Source organism: Synchiropus splendidus, chromosome 12, assembly GCF_027744825.2.
Source record: "Synchiropus splendidus isolate RoL2022-P1 chromosome 12, RoL_Sspl_1.0, whole genome shotgun sequence".
Lineage (NCBI taxonomy): Eukaryota > Metazoa > Chordata > Actinopteri > Syngnathiformes > Callionymidae > Synchiropus > Synchiropus splendidus.
The window spans coordinates 6806392-6825278 of NC_071345.1; the positions used below are offsets into that span (position 1 = coordinate 6806392).

The 18887-nt window shown below is 44.2% G+C and overlaps 2 protein-coding genes across 4 annotated transcripts; one reads left to right on the plus strand and one right to left on the minus strand.

Annotated features, from left to right (window-relative positions):
- Positions 1 to 272: 272 nt before the first annotated feature.
- Positions 273 to 12485, plus strand: acss1 (acyl-CoA synthetase short chain family member 1). 2 transcript variants are annotated; one of them, XM_053882099.1, is made up of 14 exons: positions 273 to 699; positions 1442 to 1538; positions 1626 to 1825; positions 4390 to 4565; positions 4693 to 4845; positions 4942 to 5089; positions 5565 to 5702; positions 6028 to 6120; positions 9351 to 9463; positions 10526 to 10652; positions 10730 to 10857; positions 10924 to 10987; positions 11055 to 11176; positions 11251 to 12483. In XM_053882099.1, exons 1-14 carry the CDS (start codon positions 390 to 392, stop codon positions 11425 to 11427), a joined length of 2046 nt encoding a protein of 681 aa, XP_053738074.1. In that variant the 5' UTR covers positions 273 to 389; the 3' UTR covers positions 11428 to 12483. The 2 variants fall into 2 exon arrangements, with proteins under 2 accessions (XP_053738074.1, XP_053738075.1); XM_053882100.1 differs by lacking the exons at positions 273 to 699; positions 1442 to 1538 and adding an exon at positions 4230 to 4326 and having other exon boundaries at positions 1677 to 1825; positions 11251 to 12485.
- abcd4 (ATP-binding cassette, sub-family D (ALD), member 4) lies at positions 11484 to 18837 on the minus strand. 2 transcript variants are annotated; one of them, XM_053882101.1, is made up of 19 exons: positions 18568 to 18837; positions 18338 to 18456; positions 18084 to 18211; positions 16898 to 17037; positions 16716 to 16832; positions 16293 to 16418; positions 16007 to 16057; positions 15844 to 15938; positions 15650 to 15771; positions 15199 to 15290; positions 15021 to 15110; positions 14761 to 14966; positions 13905 to 13996; positions 13159 to 13195; positions 13030 to 13079; positions 12907 to 12959; positions 12765 to 12841; positions 12093 to 12208; positions 11484 to 11818 (listed from the first exon to the last, which is right to left on the minus strand). In XM_053882101.1, exons 1-19 carry the CDS (start codon positions 18609 to 18611, stop codon positions 11732 to 11734), a joined length of 1842 nt encoding a protein of 613 aa, XP_053738076.1. In that variant the 5' UTR covers positions 18612 to 18837; the 3' UTR covers positions 11484 to 11731. The 2 variants fall into 2 exon arrangements, with proteins under 2 accessions (XP_053738076.1, XP_053738077.1); XM_053882102.1 differs by having other exon boundaries at positions 18084 to 18206; positions 18568 to 18595.
- Positions 18838 to 18887: the final 50 nt, after the last annotated feature.

Sequence of the window (18887 nt, forward strand, 5' to 3'; positions counted from 1 at the left end):
TGGAAACCTAAATATTTGTGATAATTGCGATGTTAAAGTTCAAGCTAAGCTAAGCTAAGCTAATGATCCATCAAACGCAATGTGGAGCACTACTTCCTCTTTCGTTTTCACCAACGTAATAATAGCGTTAAACCGCACTACACTGGTCATATATTGGGTGAAAAACGACGTCGAAGGTCATGTCGGGTAACTCTAAATTCACGTTGCTCAGTTCCCCCACAGGAACTGCTGATAAAGTGTCGGCCGAGTGCAAGATAATGAACCGCCCATTAAAGCACCTCCTCCCGCGGCTAGTTTCCCTTCACTGGAGGAAAAGTTCGGCTGCTGTCCTCCGATGAAGAAACTTTAAAACACGTTCTTACTTTTTGTTTGTTTGTTTGTTTTTCATAATGTGGCTTACTTGCGGATGCTCCAGGTTCGCAGTCTTCTCTCAGGGTCGACGCGCGTTCGGGTCTTTTATTGATGTCTCGGGGAAACGACGGTGCAACACCGCAGCCTTCATGCCGGAGGCTGCAGGCTTCCAGGGGGTGCGCGACCGCGCCGCTCTGCACGACTTCTCCGTCTCCAACACTGACGCTTTCTGGGCCGCTGTGGCGCGTCAGAGGCTCAGCTGGATCCGACCGTTCGACAAGGTCCAAGACTGTGACCTGAACAGAGGCAAGGTGAAGTGGTTCGATGGAGGACAGCTCAATGTGTCTGGTAAGATGAGGCGGGCTTCTGATGGAGACCTGCCAGCGACCTTTGTTGTTGTGAGAGTTCAGAGAAAGTTGAGAGAAAATACTTCGGTACAGCTATTTTTGGTTGTTCCATTAGATGCCTGAAACTAAATAAAAAGTAGAGCTACCAGGCAGGAGGTCGAGAGGACGGACAAAGAGGTGATTTATGGACGTGGTGAAGGAGCACATGAGGTTTGTAGGTTTGAGAGAAGAGGAAGCAGAGGACAGATGGAGGAGGATGACTGGCTGTGGCCACCCCTGAAGGGAGAAGCCGAAAGTAGAAGAAGATCAAAATGTTGCTGACCGAGCCGTGATGTCCTTCTGTGATGAGTCACGGGGGCAGCACCCAGCATAAAGAGGCCCAGACATTCCTCTTCCTAGCACCCACCTCTTGCTTCATACAGACAGATGGCTGCATCTATGTATTTAAGAAAGAGCTGAGCTAAATGACCAGCTCTCTTTTTGGTTTGTCTTTCTCCTCGTGACTTATTCAGCTAGAGTACAAGTACTAGCTCTACAATGAGTTGGTCTAACCTAATCTAATCTAAAAGTGTTTAAACATGGTGAAATATTCAACAGGAATTAAGTTTCTAATACTGAAGCTTTGTAGTGCCTTGGCCAGTTTGACAACTTTAGGGCGGACTGGACTTTAAACAGCTATTAATTGCATCAAACTGTTAATAAATGATAACTTTATTGTTTGGTTTGTGTGTCAACGCTGACAGTGAACTGCCTGGACCGACATGTACACACCTGTCCAGACAGAGTGGCTCTAATCTGGGAAAAGGATGAGCCAGGTTCCGAGGTGAAGGTCACCTACAGGTGTGTTGCTTCTCTCCCTCTTCCGTGTGTGTGTGTGTGTGCTTGGATGCATATCAAAGAGTGGTGCATCGATCGATTCCCTCACAGGCAGTTGTTAGAAATGACATGTCGGCTTGGCAACCTCCTGAGACGACACGGGGTGAAGAAGGGAGACTGCGTCACCATTTACATGCCGCCCTGTCCGCTGGCTGTGGCGTCCATGTTGGCCTGTGCGAGGATCGGCGCGGCGCATAATGTGGTGTTCGCCGGGTTCAGTGCCGAGGCCCTGGCTGAGAGAATCAGAGACGGTGAGTCTATTGTGTCACTGCTCACTTCAAAATCATGAGCTAAGCTTCATAGTTATTGGTGGGAATTCTATTAAAAGCATGGCTGAGCTATAGCTTTTCCACCAGAATAGAAATCTTTGGCATTATCGGTCATCCATTATTGCTGAATCTAGACACTTTTTGGTTTCTTGGAAGACAGGATAAGTGGCATAATTATCTAGAGATGAGCCGATAACTTCTCTTCCTTACATTAAGTAACAGGACAGTTGAGATAAGATATCGCAAACACCTCCTCAGAGCGGGACACAATGCAGCACTCATAAAGGGAGATCTAGTTTGAGATAGCTGACTGGGCTTCTCAGTCAGTGACACTATATGAAATGTAAATCACAGGCGTTGTGAAACAGAGTCCGCAGGTGGATTGCACAATAATGACTCAAGCAGGAACAGAAGGTTGCTGAAGGTGTTTGTTTAAACGAGAAGAACACGGATGCCAGAGAGTAATACAGAACTAAGCCGGCGTCAATCACGCAAAGGCAAGCGCAGATTTCCCGAGACGTTTGTGTTGTTCGAAGTGGGCGTGCCAGTGATCCTGATGCGACCTTGAACACCAGCTCAGGACTGAAGTCTTGTTTCCTCATACTTGACTCGTGCGTCATTTAGTCCCTGAGCTGGATCCTGGTCTGTCCTTATTTCAGGTTACCACGTTCTGGCCCATCACCAGAGTCTTGAAGCATAAAGAGATGAAATATACGCAGGTTTGCTTATGATATCATTGTGACTGGCCACTATCTTGCAGAGTTGGTCTGCAGAGGACAGGAAAAGGGGTGGATTTTTCAGAAATATTCTACACATGTCGGCATCTATCCTGACAACTACGTTGTGCATGAGGTGAAACTGCCATATCTTTATGAGCTCAAAGTCTGGCTGGCTTTAGCAGGAAAGACAATTCTGGCTGTTTATGATTGCTATTTTTCTGCTCAGGAGGTTATGTCGGTCATGATAAACCTTTTAATTTGGGTTTTTAAAAGACCATTCAGAGGATAATTATATTGCTTAGGTGATGTTGCCAAAGCCGTGGGAGCAGTAAGTATTACATCATTATCCTGACAGATGAAGTAGATATGATTCAACAAGACACAACATCTGGGCTAGCAAGGGGAACAGGTGGCTGGTTGTGAGAAACACTCAACCGTACATACACTTCTGGTCGCTTCAGTCCTAACAGTTCCAGTGTACACTTGTCAGACTCAAAAGTAGCACCAGCACAAGCTAGCTATTTCATATTTCATTCTTAACCATAGGGCCGAGGCCCATGGTTGGGCCACGAGTGAGCCATAGAGGGCCATTAAAGTTTTTTGTTTTACATATCAGGGCCGTGAGGACAGTGAGAAGCTCAGTTTTAATACACTTGCCACGTACAGTGGCAGTAGTGTGTTATTGAATTGTCTTGACAGCGTTTAGTTACCAACTTACACTAAAAACTGTTAACCTGTTGGAGCAGTTTTCAGAAGTTATTTGAACATTTTATGGCTGTACTTTCATTTACACTTATCCGGTTTACAGTTTATTTATGAAAAATAAAATGTGTTGTTGTGTGTGTTTTGCTTTTTTTTTTTTCTTTAGTAAATTTGATGACTATGACTTGCGCCTGGTTCTGCTGCTGTTTGGACTTATCGATGACAAATGTCTTTACACTGATCACATGGTTTCAAGCCATTTCACAGGGTTTTGGTTTGTTTATATGTATATGGTTATTTAACACAAATGTAATTCTGAAATTAGAAATCAGTAATCACAGTAATGAATCAGTTCTATTCCTTGAATGGGCCTCGGACCCATTTGTTCTGGAAAAGGTGGGAAGGTTAAGAACCCCTGAACTAAATCACCTGGTCGAGTGAAAAATTCTGTGTGATTAAACTAGAAATTTTAAAAAACATCAAAGTGACTCTGACCCAAAGACTATTCAAGTGAAGTTAAAAGGAAAACATGCCACATCACATAAGGCTTTTCCTGCACTTTTTCAAAGGCAATGCAACCCACACTTTAAGCTACCGAGTTGGAAAGAAAGCATTCAACAAATGCTTTAGAAAAAATAAAATCTCTAATCTCTTGGATCTGATTCCATGAGTGCCATATTTAGAATAAACTTCTCCCTCAACTGACTGGTACTTATCTGTTTACTCTTACAGGGAGCACAAACCTAGGAGCAAGTGTGTGACACTGTAAATGTGTGTCCGTGACTGAGAGTAAATACGTTCCTAAACTGTTGTCAATGTCAAACAATACAAGACAAATGTCAACTCAAGTATTTCGAGGATATACAGCAGCGCCTATTTATATTATCATCAAATCGTTTTATCCTTTTGTTTTGTGCACAGCACTGATCTCTTCAATCATTAAGTCAGAGTCTTTGTTTTTATAGTTTTGCCAAGACCTGGAGTTGATACCACACCAGGACTTGTCCTCCAGCGGCGCATGTTATGTCTTGTGAATGCGGCGCAGTATTAAGACAAAAACCAGTGAGTCTTGTGGTTTGTCTGCCAATACAGAGCAACATTAACAAAGTCCCTGGAACATTTCAGCTCAATCCAACACGGTGATCACGGTCAACCAGGGCGTCAGAGGTGGGAAGGTCGTGCAGCTGAAGAAGACGGTGGACACAGCGGTCGAGGACTGTCCTACGGTGAAGCAGGTGTTCGTGGCCAAGAGAACGGACACTCCTGTCGCCATGACAGCCAAAGACATCCCACTGGATGAGGTGAATCAGTTATGTCATTTATCATTAATGGGGTTCACCTTCATTGGTGGCGACTTGAGTCTGGTCTTTAGAACTGAGATTATTGAGTCTAAATCGTCATATCTGTTGCAATGACATTGATCCGCAGGAGATGCAGAAAGAGGACGTGGTCTGTGAACCGGCAGCTATGGACAGCGAGGATGTTTTGTTCCTTCTTTACACGTCAGGCAGCACCGGGAAGCCCAAGGGACTGGTCCATACCCAGGCGGGGTACCTGCTCTACGCTGCCTTCACACAGAGGGTGAGTCGTTGTTGCGCCCTCTGCTGCTGCTACAAGAATTGAAACAAGTCACTGGGTCAGTGTCAGTACTGTCTTCTGAGGAAAATGTCGTTGCAGTATGTCTTCAACTACCACGACGGCGACATTTTTGGCTGTGTGGCAGACATTGGCTGGATCACGGGGCACAGCTACACCGTCTACGGGCCCCTAGCTAACGGAGGGACCACAGTGCTGTTCGAGAGCACCCCCATTTACCCAAACCCAGGTGTGAGGTAGCTGCTGTTTGCCGCGTGGCTTTTTCAATGCAAATAAACGCAACACTGCTTGCGCACACAGACTCAAGGGGATGTTATTTGTGAACCAAATATCAGTACAGTAAAACCCCCACGTGTCAGAAAACACCTTGACACACACCTGCTTCCATAACAAATGCGCGACTGAGCAAACAAGGGAGTGAAAGTTGATGTTAAAAATTAAACGCGTGACTGATGAATTGAGTGCGACATTATTTTCCACCTGCAGCTCAGGTGACTTATCTCTCAGAAGTGTTTACTGTCAACCTTTAACATTGACATGCCCTTGACGTGCTTATGTGTACACACGCTTCTCACACATCACGGTCATGACGGGTGTCAACAATGAAGGAGAGTTCGGACAAAACAAATCACGTGTCAGACAGTTTGTGCTGCACTTTTTAAATCTGTGGAAACCTCCTTGAAAAGATGTTTTATTGTCCACAGGACGGTACTGGGAAATGGTTCAGAGACTGAAGATTAACCAGTTTTATGGGGCTCCGACGGCGATCCGCCTGCTGCTGAAGTACGGAGATGAGTGGGTGCACAAGTACGACCGCTCCAGTCTCAAGACTCTAGGCTCTGGTACGACACCCGAGTGGTTCTGCTCTACATACCACAGCCCAATGAGTATCAGATCACAAGTTGTTATATGTCCAGTATTGGTCAGCCAGCAGCCAGATTTAACTTTGACGCAAGTGTTTGAAAAGCCTGGATACTTTTACAACAGGGTCCTATAATACCCACAGTTCAACACACTCTTCCAAAACAATGAGCTGATTTGTACAATGTTAATCTCACTCACCGCTCAACGCCTTTTTGCATGAAGTTTGCTCCACGGCAGTGAGATTCAGCACAGTAGTGAAAATGAAACATGTTTAACATGACTCACAATGTGGTTCTCTGACAGTGGGAGAGCCCATCAACACAGAGGCGTGGGAGTGGTACCATCAAGTGGTCGGTGAGGGACGCTGCCCCGTGGTGGACACGTGGTGGCAAACAGGTAAGAGAGAATACGGTTGATTTTTCTAAATTCACACTAAATATTGAGCTCCCAGATGCTGAAGGTTTATTAAATTCTTTATCCCGGGTCGACAAAATGGCCTCAGAATTTTGAGTGCTCAGTAGACGGTAGGTAGTCCGTTCATAAACAGGTGGAACATAGCTTTAAGAGTCTGGATTTAGCTTCACTAAAGATGCAGAAGGAGCAAATTGTTATGGCATACACACAAGTCCTTTACCATCTGTGTTGGTGGGAACAATAGCTGTGGTGTTGTTGATGTCCAGTGACCTCGTAAATCTGATCCTCTAAATCTCACACGCATGTCAGACATGTGTGGGGCCAGATTTTAAAACACAGTCCAAGCCAATGGGAAGTCATTAATGTGAAGTTAGTTTTTGAGGGGCAACAGAGTCAAGTCAAGTCACGGACTTGACTGTTAAGGACACTCCGTATTTTGTTTTTAACCCTTTGCGGGTTTGTTTCCCACATACAGTGTGTGTGTGTGTGTTAGTGCCGTGTGTTGATGTTGACTTCAGGTGTTGTTATAGTGGCAAAAATGAAGAAAAATAGAGAAATAAATATGATCCCCAGCACTGGTTGTCAGCAGCGCAAATGCATTAGCAGGAACCCTGCAGTGCTGATACGATTCTAGTTAAGTTTTCCCTTAAAGATTATTATTTTTTACAATTTGTTGTTTTCATTAAACATCCCATATATTACCTCTTCACCTTGCCTTTAGATTTTTGTGTATGATATTGTAAAGCACACTCATCTCACTGCTGAGCTTCACAACTTTCATAACAGTCAAACCCTTGAGAAGTTCCCTCATCTGCTCTCCATGTTTTCCTCGGTTTCCATGGTGATGCAGGGGCCCAGAAAGAATGCCATTGAAGGGAAAAATCAGGCATCAGATGCGGATTGTTCCGGAGCGTGGTAGTTGCAAATGAGCGCACGCGGTCGTCCTACTTCTTCGACCCTGAAGTGAAGCAGTGTTTACTCAGTTTCAGTTCACCGTTCTGCCACGTCTCCACTGCTACGCTCCTTAAAGGGGAGAGAGCTCTTGCCACGTTACATAACATCCTGAGTGTGGTCAGCGTGCGAGGCCATACACAATATCATAGCTCAGCGCCGCATGTGTGCATTTTGCCTGGGCTTCCCCCACACTCTCATACTGTCCTCCTGTAACAGCGGTCCAGATGTTTCCGCCCCGACTGAAGCATCTGATAAGTGGCAGAACTACATTAGAAAGTAGACATATCTGATCGGCCGCGCCAAACCCGAGAATGTGGAAGTCGATGGAGGGATTTCCCTGTGCTTTTGTAAGTCAGTGCCCTCTGGACATAAAGGAACATGAGCGAGACTGTCGAACTCTCGGTTAATTACCACACAAATGGCCATTTATGATAATTAATTGAGGATAATTAAACATCTGAGTATTATGAGCTTACGGCGAGCAGACAGAGATGTAACCCAAATACCCTACTCCAGCAGGATTATGTTGTTGTGTTAGTTCCCTGGACTAGTGTTCCCAATTAGGACTAAATGGCATTATTCATCGTTGCCATTTGGTTGATCTGAGAGCAAGTAGCTGGTTCACAGGGGGGAAGTGAGGTCCACTGTTGGCAAACAGCCGCCATTTTGGGTCAAACCGGCGAGGAGAGACCATGCAGGACGTTCAAAACATCCACGGAGAAGACTTGGTTTTTAAATCCATCCTTGCTTTTGCCTCATCTTCATTTCACACTACTTCTGCTAGGCAGAGGAGCAGACATCTTTGCTGGGTCTGACTTTGCTGGGACTCCGGACAGGTGGACCTTCCCGGGACACCTCACTTGATGGGTGACCCCGAAGCAACCTCAATAATAAACCCTCGATAAGTTTGGCTGCTGGATCCTATTCTTTCAGTCCCAACCCTTAAGAGTGCCACCGATATATACCACCGATATGTGGACCGATATATCCGGCCTTTAGCTCAACTCTTTCCACACTGTAACAGTGCCCTCATGACTGAGGCAAGCGCCATGTGCTGTTCAATCTCACGCTCCCTTCCTACCTCAGGGTTAGAACTGCCCACATTTGAGATGTTTCCCAAGTCAGATTTGAGATGTAAAATCTTGTCCCTGGAAGCTCTTCTCTCTGGACTTACCCTATCTTGAGACTCTAGAGCAGTGGTTCTTAACCTGGGTTCGATCGAACCCTAGGGGTTCGGTGAGTCGGTCTCAGGGGTTCGGTGGAGCCTCCGCCTCAGAGGTCCACCCCTCAGTCTAGTCTGCAGTTAGTGTATCATATTTTATTTTTTACTAAAGACGGGTTCGGTGAATGAGCATATGAAACTGGTGGGGTTCGGTGCCTCCAACAAGGTTAAGAACCACTGCTCTAGAGACTCTATCAAACCTTCTTCAGACCAACAGCTCAGGCTCAGTAGACTCAAAACATCTGGCTCCAAACACAGCGCAGGTCCAGATGCTGGTGTCCATGAAACAGATGTGAGATAGAAATTAATCTTCTCATCAAACTTTGCGAAAGAAAGCTGATTGAGCCGAGTTGAAGTTGTACGGAAGCTTGTCAGAGATAAAAGCAGGGAGTCGTAAATCTGTGCACTCAGCCGGCAGATTAGTTTTTAAAGGTTTAGCGTCTCTTTGGGCATTAAAAAGAAAGGTTTTAATCCCAATTAATGCACGTCCCAGCATAACAAGCACGATGATGTAGCAGCTGGTTTCTTCTGCTCAGCTCATATTGTACGTTTCAGGCGTCTTTGAAACTCATTTAAAGTTCGTTCATCGATCCTGGCATTTAATAGCCAGGCAGGACCCCGTGAGGCCACTTCATGTGTCAGGGAAAAAAAGATCAAGTTTTAGATCAAATACTGTTTGTGCATTGCTTAAATCTTCTCTTATCCCTCAAAACAAATTAGCATTTGCGTCGTTCCTCAGTGTCACAGTTCCACCCGCCTGGCACGGACGTGGCGCCAGCTGCCGGGACAATTGTGGAGTCATCTGTTGTGTCCTACTTTTGCCAAACTCTACCAGGAGGATTATAACCTCCGACATCCCAGCAAAACCAACGGCCACACCACATTTAGTTACTCGGTGGTAAACACTCAATTTCAGTGGAATCTGACTTGAGTTTTTTCCCAGCAGGGGTCACTTTCCCGCCCACTTCCACACAGGTTTGAAAATGTGCACCAAAGCAGCCAGCGGCTCAATGATCTGCCTTGTTTGTGTTTCTAGAAACGGGAGGCATCTGCATCGCCCCAAAACCCTCGGAGCCGCACGCAGAGATCATCCCAGGGCTGGCCATGAGACCCTTCTTTGGGATCAAGCCGGTGCTGATGGACAACAAGGTGCCTCTTGTGTGTGTCTGTCTGTGTGTGTGTGTGTGTGTGTGTGTGTGTGTGTGTGTGTGTGTGTGTGTGTGTGTGTGTGTGTGCTTCAACTTGGAAATGAGTCAAACGGCTGGGAATGGCCTCGGACGAGGTTCAGATTAGGATTATAAAATATCCACCAGCTGTGTCACTTTTGATACTCACGCTCTCCCCTCCCTCCCCCCACCGTAAATCTGCCCGACTACTTTACAACACAACAGCTTGTGTGAACAGTTGGAGTGGGTTCTTCTCTGATCCCTCAACTTTCCCCAAAAACACTGTTTGTATGATCAATGTACGAAACATGCAGCATTTAAAGCTACGTTTGAAACTTTTCTTTTGTGGAAAGAGTTTGTTGCTCACCTAGAGGCCAGGAAATAATCACTTAAATATGAGCACCATTCACACATTTACTTTTGTGTTATCTCATCATACTGAAGTGAACCTTTATTTATTTCTATTAAATAGCCCAGGAACCCTATTTCAGTCATGATCCCCTCTGCTGTGGCTTCTTGTTTGGGGGGAGAAAATAAAATGTTTTTTTGTCTGTATGTTTTTTTTACAGCTATTTTGGTATATTTATTACTATTTATTTTATTATTAAATGTATTGTCACTATTTATTAGTTTATTATTTTATTATTATTGTTTAGTTACTTATTTTATATATTTGCATGTTTGCATGTGTGTGAAAACGTAATCTTTAGGGAATTTTGAGTTTGTTAATATTAACAATAAATATTTTGGAGTCATCTAGGGTCTACACCATGACAGATTATTCTCAAAGTGCATTCAAAATAAATAAAATACACTTAAGTGTAGTCAAAATAAACCCAAAATATATGGTCTTCTAGTTTACTTCTAACACTGTAAATGAAAATACACTTAAGAAATAAATGTAACTTAAAATAAATAACTTAAAGTATTCTTTATTTAATACACTTAATACTGCATTCTTTATAATTCAGTATGAAGCTGTGAAGTAAGCAGTGTTTTGCTTCTATGAAGCTGTGAAGTAAGCAGTGTTTTGCTTCTCCTCCAGGGTCAAGAGGCGACCTCCAACGACACATCTGGAGCCCTGTGCATCGCCCAGCCGTGGCCCGGCATGGCCCGAACTATTCATAACAACCACCAGAGATTTGTGGAGACCTACTGCCAGCAGTACCCAGGTTCAGCTCTGCTCTGCTCCCTCATTCAGAGAAAGGTCCTCGAGTCTCATGCTGAACCTCCTCTGCTGTGAGCACAGGCTACTTCTTCACCGGTGACGGCGCCCATCGCTCCACAGAAGGTTACTACCAGATCACGGGTCGGCTTGATGACGTCATCAACGTGAGCGGCCACAGGATCGGAACGGCGGAGATTGAGGACATAGTGGTGAGACTGATACAGGTCTTTGAAGAAAGGTTCAAGTTCAGTCATCTGGAATATTATCTGTCTCAGAATCTTTGCCCTGAAGTTGCGGAATCAGCAGTTATCGGCTGCTCACATCAGATCAAAGGACAAGGTGAGCTGTTGGCCATAATCTCACGTGATTTGAGCCGAGTTATACACCTCATTTTTATCTTTCAAAGGGATTTATGCTTTTGTGGTGCTGAAAAAGAATGTGGATGCTTCAGTCGACGAGATCATCTCTCAACTGAACAGCATGGTCTCCACAAAGATCGCAAAGTACGCCTGTCCGGATCACGTCCAGGTAACGTCGCTCCTGGTCTGAGAGGCTTGAGCGCAGCACTGCAGACTGACCTGACTCTTTTGTATAACTGGTAGGTTGTGCAGCGTCTCCCGAAGACACGCTCGGGGAAGATCATGCGGCGAGTGCTGAGGAAGGTGGTGGAGCAGGATTTGGACAGTCTGGGTGACCTCAGCACTCTGGACGACCCTGTGGTGGTGCAGGAGGTCATCCAGGGTCACAGGGAGCTGCTCTCTAAACAGCAGCAAGCGTAATGACTGGGGGTTAACCGCCGACACAAATGAAATCAGCCAAGTCTTAATGTGTTGTACAAAAACGTTTTAATCGTAAACTTAGTGGTTTGTGTAAAAGGTGAAACACCGTTTGATTGTTGAACACCACAGCTGCTCATCACAACATTATGAATCCATGATAAGTGTAGCTTCTTCCCACAAAGTGGAGCCCTCGTGCTCCCAAACCACACTTTTACAGTAGACGTCAGACTTCAGTACCTGATTGAAGCTACTGCGGAGAATGAAGGAGCGTGTTCTTTCTTCACGTCCAACCACTTGACCTTCTTTAAAAATCTGTGCCTCCACTTCCTGCCTTTAAGTGTGTCAGCTCCCATCTGCCTCCGCCGCAGAGCTTCAGCTGCATGTCGTGATACTGGGAGCAGAGTTACACAAACAACACTGTGAAGACGCAACCATGTTCTCTTCAACGGTCCATGTATTTTTAAGTGGAATATTCCTGTGAAACTAAAGGCAGTGATTCTCAATATGTGGTCCAGTTTTTTTTCATGTAGCAAGCCGCACGAATCTTCACAAGAACATCCCATAAGCAACCCAAGTAAAAAGGACAAAACTGCTTGTTTTCAGAAGAGACATTAGTGCCAAGAATTATTTACTTTTTTGTCATTTTAAAGAGCAGTTTAACTGACCTTCTCCAGGCTGCTCCGATGTCCCACACTGACCAGTGTCATTCCCAGCTGCTTACAGGTCCAGTACAGCTGCGCTTCCGCCTCCTCAGACAGAGCACTAGTGGCCTCATCCAGTACTGCAGACAGGCAGAAACACCTACTAGAACCTCCGTCATACAACATGTTAAAACTACTCAGCGTGTATGTGTTAGCTTACAAAAACTTCAGTATACTGGTGTAACAACATTAAATTCTGTGCACAAATAAAAGTGTTTACAATAATAATGGTGATAACTGACCAGATAGTTGACACTGTAGATTTAAAAAAACATATTTTAAAAATTAAATTTTAATTTATTTAAAAAAACAATGGATGTTCAAAAAGTAGAATTACTTAACAAAAGTCAGACGATATTTAATCTAAAATAAAATTTTAGATTAAATATGCGAAACTCAGAAAATGTAAATGAGAGGAAAACAATCATTATAATCATGACCAATTCAATAGATGGCAGATGGCAATTAAATAGATTTGCATAGAACAAAAACAGTATAATGAAAAGGCAGACACCAATAAGGGACTTCCGTCACACCAGTAGGCTGAAGCAGGGCTTGATAGTTAGAGTCAACTTTCCAGAGGGTCACCATGCTTCTGTTTATACGGCTGAATTGAAGTATAAAAGGGCAACAAACCTGCATATTTGGGCTGCAAATAAAAAAGTCGAGCGAAGCAAAGACGCTGCATTTCACCCGGAGACAGAGCATCGTACCTGGTGGAAACATTGGCGACATCATTTCTCCATTTCAACCCACATGAATGGAAAACTACTCTCACCAGTTCCAATCTACTTTTTCATCCAGGCCACCAGTTCGCTCCAGTAGACCGGACTAAAGTTTACAAACCAGACAAATGGATGCTAAAGTCGCCACACTGGTATGAGACTGTCAATGAACTCACCACCCCTGCCAGCTCCAGGAACTTGACAATCCGATCGTCGTCCACAGACCCTGACAGAGGAGCGTCATTGCATCATTCACACGTTTATGGCAGCAGGATGGGTGTTGGCAGTGTCGCTGCTGTTAATACCTGACTCTGGGTAAATATCCTTCAGAGGGTAGATGACCTGTCAGACACAATATAAATACTTGAATCCTGAATTCATCAAATATATAAATGGACAAACAAATACTGGAAATCCCAAATAACAATACCAACTAACTAAAGCTATACGAATAAACGCGCCCCACAGTTGTCATGGTGCCATGTTTGTTATTTTGCAGTATCAGTTATGGTTGCTGGAGAAATCTTGCACTGACCCACGTTTTACAAAAAAACATAAGAACGCAACTATGAACGCAATGTGGGAAAAAAAAGTTATTGTTTTATACTATGGACAATAAACAATATATGCCGATCACATGACTGCTCAACACATGACATTATGTATATACAACATCCGGAACTGATCCTGGGCATAAGTCAGATTGGACCTAAGTCAAATGCCATTCTAAATAACCAACGCAAGGGTTATAGGTACGACTGTAGTGGTAGATGGCTGTGTGAGAGTGAGATGCTGGGATACTGTGCTGCTGTAACTGACGTACGTGATGCCGGGCTGCAACGTGCTGCGGTGTCAGACATTGAATAAAAAAAATGAGCATCTGCTGGCCGTGGTCGTAAGTACGGGAGGATGTAAGTCGAGCAGGTCGTAAGCCGGATGTTACTTGTAAATACTTTCTGTTGTGCCAGGAGCTTGTCAGCTCAGCATTTATTGCCATGTTTGTGGGCTTCACATAGCCATTCCAAGTAACGTGGATACTTCAGAACCCTACCTGCTCACGCAGTGTTCCGTCTGTGAGGTAAGGTTTTTGCGGCAGGAAGAGAGTCCCTCTTGGCCCGAAACATGTCGTCATTTGGACAAAACCTGAGCAGAAGGCAGGACATTGTGATGTACATGGGAGTGAGGACTGGTAGGTACCAGCAGAAATTCCACCCCTAAACAAGGCTGGGATGCGACTCATCTGAATATTTGTTGGTTCATAGTTACAAAACAAGCTTTCACAAGAACATCTTTTCCCCTCAGCAGGGTCATGAGTTTGACCGGTCATGTCCACATCGTCACTACAACAAAGCTGACGCTTTTTCTTGTGGGAATTCAGCTCCTCCATCTCACACGGAACGTTCCACTATTTTAAGCATGCGGCCATAAAACATTTTATTCAAGACACAGTGGTTTTGATGCCAAGCATTAGTGACTTAATGTTTGTCTTTAATGTTGTTATGCTGGTATTCTAATCTAAACACTCGAAAAATTCTGAGTGCAATTAGCTCTAACGGACAGTAGGTGGCAGTAGTCCTACATCACTTCCATAACACAAGCTACTTGAAGAAGAGGCCACTGCGTGAAATGAGTCTTCAAAAGGCAGGTAAAGCAACATTTTGCGACCACGGTCACATGAATGGTGATTATTACTGTGATTCCATTGTGTGAATGAGGTTTATATGAATAAAAAACGTCATGTTTTAACTGAATCTGGTCATGTGACGGCTGTGCCACCCTGCACTACTGTGATTGATGGGGGAAATAAGGTGATAAAATATGACCATTCTGACCTAAAACTTTGACCTTCACGCAACACAACTCTCATGTATTCGTTGAAATCACAACCTTTGACAGTTTTGTCTCACCACTTTGTGCCTCCCAGAGTCTGTTGAGGACTCTCAGCAGCGAAGTCTTTCCGGTCCCTGTGTTCCCCACCACCAGCAGGTGCGTGTTCTCTGTGATCTTCAGGCTCAAATCCTCCACTAGCAACTGGTCCGAATATGGGGACTTGAAGGTGAGGTGGTCCAGGATGAAGGCCGTGTCCAGAGGTCCCCCGTGAACATTGAAGTCGCTGTGTCGAGTGAGTTAAAGTCGACTCTTGACGTTCATGAATATGAAAACCAACCTGTCAAAGTCGTAGCTTTCCCCCGACGCCGGGTCGTAGTCGCACTGCGTGCGTGAGATGTCATCCATCACCTCCCTGAGCTCCCCGACCCTGATCCAAAGCACACATTTTTTAAGCGTGATGTATGGATGATCATCCGTCGGCCGCGGCGGGTGAGTGTTAGCATGCAGTGCGCTACCTGTGGGTGTATCCCGCGACATCTGACAGAGTGGTTGACAGGTCTATTAGCTGTGTGAAGCCATTTATCAGGTAGATGCAAACAAAGGCGTTCTGAATATGAACGAGGACAGAGAAGGAGCAGAGAGGAGACACTAGTTAGAAGGAGAATGTGCACTGACGTGACTTCAATCATTCCCACTTTTCATTCGCCATTTACACTTGTTTGCGCCCCACTTTTTTCTAACGTGAAATCTGCTGACACCTAGTGGCGCAATCTTCACATTACAAGTTATAGACTAAGGGATAAAAAGAAGTAGATTTACTGTTTTTAGAGGAGTGAGAATTTATTAAATACCATAAAATATTTTACAGAAATACGCCCTAAATCTTACCTATTTGTTGACACTGTTAAAAAAAAAATTAGATCTGTTTTCCAGATGTGTTTGGAGGGGTGAGCTCCTCAGACCTACCCTGCTTATGAGCGCGCTGAGCTCGCCCGGAGTCAGCCCATCGTAGATCCCGCTGAAGATCGGAATAGCGATGATGATGTAGCTGAGGAAGCCGCCCAGGTAGTCGAAGGTGTTCACCCCAACTGAGAGTCAAAAAGTCCGACGTTACACCAGGAAGTTTGGCGGGTAGCTCAGGGTCAAACTGTGTTTCTCACTGTAGAGCCAGAGCTCTTTGTGAATCAGACTCTTCTGGGTTTGCAGCAGCGTCTGCAGTCTGCGATCGGTCCGCATGTGTTCCACTTTACCAGCTCTGGGATCACAGGACAGAGCTGTAGGCAACATCCCTTTGTTTTTTTTAAAGGTTTGTTTTCGTCTCACCTGTAAAAAGCTGCTGACTCAGCATTGACACGGATCTGCATGTGCTTAAATCTGGAAAAGAGATGAATCACGACTGTGAATTTAGTCAGGTTTGTAAGCAAACGTGTGTCCTATAAAACAGTTTCTACACAGGAACAGATTTACAAAACCAAGTCGGATCACATCCTGAGTTATTTCCTCAGAGGGCAGTTGGCCAAGAGCAACAATGTCTCCCGTGTAAGAGAACACCCTGCATGACTGCGGTGCCTTATTAAAACAGCCAGTGTGAGTCGATTTCCAATAGTACCTGAAGTCTCCCTCCAGCTTTTCCTGCTCAAACAGAGTGGAGATAATCGGGCCCATCAGAATTTTATTGGCCACAGTCCCGACCACGAAGTAGGCAAAGATGCTGACGGGTCCGATCCAGCCCGTGCTGCGGGGTCAGGAAGTGAGAAGAAAAACAGGATGTTTCAGAACGGGTGTTTAAGGAGGTGTATTGTTCCGTCCAGCAGAAAGAAAACAGCAGGGAGTCCAGAGAAAGTTGTTACAGCCTCAAATAACCTCAGGGGACTTGATAACTAGAAGGCTGAGGAGTTGAGGCCTTTGACTGACTCCCATCAGAAGCATTTATTGGAGAGTAAAATTCAATTTTGACTTCTATATCACATGGAATTGAGACACTAGTTGAAGTACTTTGGGTTTGCGGAGTCTTAAAGTCTCACCACCTCACCTGAGAAAACAGTGGTATGTGTAGTACGCAAGTGTGAACGGCGATACGATCAGGCGACTGGCCATGCTGCTCATCTGCTTACACAAGCGCTCGCCATCCTGACTGATCCTCTGATCCCTGCAGACAAACACCTCCTATCAGGAATATTATTGATGACAGCGTTGCGACAGGTAAATCCTTACGGGTTATCTATGTCCTCTCTGAGCACGTTGAGTGTGTAGTAGACTCTGCCCTGGAAGTAGGAGCTGTGAAGGCTCTCGGTCAGCGTCTTTCTCCAGTTCAAATACATCAGGTTGCAGATGTACTGGTCGATGCTTTTTAACTAGGAGAGATCGTAAAAGAAAAAACATGCTCATTCATGGTGTGTTAAGAGGAGGTTCAAAGCTCAGGCCGGCATTTATGCCTGTCACAGTGACCTGAACATGCGGCATTACGCAAGTCAGCGTGTCATAAAAGTGTAATGTGAACATCCCAAAAGATCGATTTTTGAACAAAATGTTCATTTATTCAGCATAATAGAGTCACGAAAATAAGTGCTAAAATTTTATACCATTTTTGAACAATAGTTTATCAAACAAAAGTTTGGAGAATTTACTGCTTTTACTGTCATTTATAGTACTTCCATGCAGTTTAACAAGAGTGGCATTACATATTTGTTTGATGGAAGTGTTTTTATTTGCACACTAAACCGGTATGGAGGATTTTATGTGACGCAGTCTCAGACAAACATTTAAGGCAACATAAAAAACTTGACTAGATGAAGAGGTCAATAGTCTCAACTGTCAGAAGAATAATGTACAAGCATCTAAGAGCAAAAATAAATATAAGTTGAGTGAAAAGATATAACATCAGTGAGACAATAACACACATTCTATATTTATGAGGATCATTGTAACACTTTTTAAAAAACAAATAACACTGATATTAATCTTAATGTGTTTATAATTTGTAGTTATTTTTCTTGTTCTTGGTCACTTGGTCACCTGAACCACTGAATAAAAATGTAATGATTCACTCTTTAGGTTAAAGGTTTCTTCCCTGATAAGGTTCATCTTCATGATTGCTTTTTTCAGGAGGATTTGGTGTCAAAATATGTGCTGACAAAGCCACAAACTGTCACTCTATTGTTATCTCTTCTTTGCTTGAGTCGACCCAATGAAATATAACTGAGAAGAAACTATGCTTTTGCCATTATCTTCACATATCTATACATAATTTATGCGCAATTTCTCGATCAGAACAGCAGCGCTCATTTACCAAACTCTTCTCAAACAATATTCACCAAAATAAACTTTGGTTTTCTGCCAAATCGCGATGTGTTTCATCGGAATCATTTGGCCATGGCGGCAACGTGGGAGCACCACTTACAGTCGAGTTTATCACTATCAGCACCATGGCTTTGCCCACCAGCGTCCTGAAGCCAGAGTAATCTTTGTCAGCCAGAACGTTGTAGAAGTGACTGGGAAGGATACCAACTTGGTAGATGATCAGCTGCTCTGAAACATGGGGGAAAAAAAGAGTTTAAGAGGCACAAGATACTTGTTCGACAACGGAAAATGCAAATGGAGTTGAGTCAGTCAATGTAAATTTCTGGGTGATGATCACACAGGTGTTGTTTCTACCTGTCAACGTGACGCCAAGCAGAGTGGCAAACATCAGGACACTCTGACTGGACCATGAGGGAAACAGAACCGTCAGGATGCTGTAGAACCTCTGGACGAATCTCCAGTCCAGTTTCGGTCTGAAATGTTCAACACAGTTTAACACAGTTTGTCTCTCTGATGCTTCTCTGGTGTCACATCATGATGTAATACACATTATTAAGTCAAAAGGTTGCCAGATACAGACTTACCTTTGTTTCTTCGATTTGTTTTTCGACTTCTCCGTCGGAGACATGTGTTCCGAACTAAATTATTAATTTCCACTGATAAAATTGTTCAATTTTGCTCATCGGCTAATAGCGCAACCGAGGATGCTACCAGTTAACGCGGAAAATTACATACACATAGAAGCAGTTCCACAGAAAAGACCTCCAAATATGTGTTTCATTAAAGCGTTCCAAACAAAGTATTTGTCTTAACCGTCGGTGCACGCGAGGACTCGTCGGTCGAGTGCTGGCATGTTTAGGGAAGTAAAGCTGTCACACTAACATCCGGTTAAACCGGAAACAAA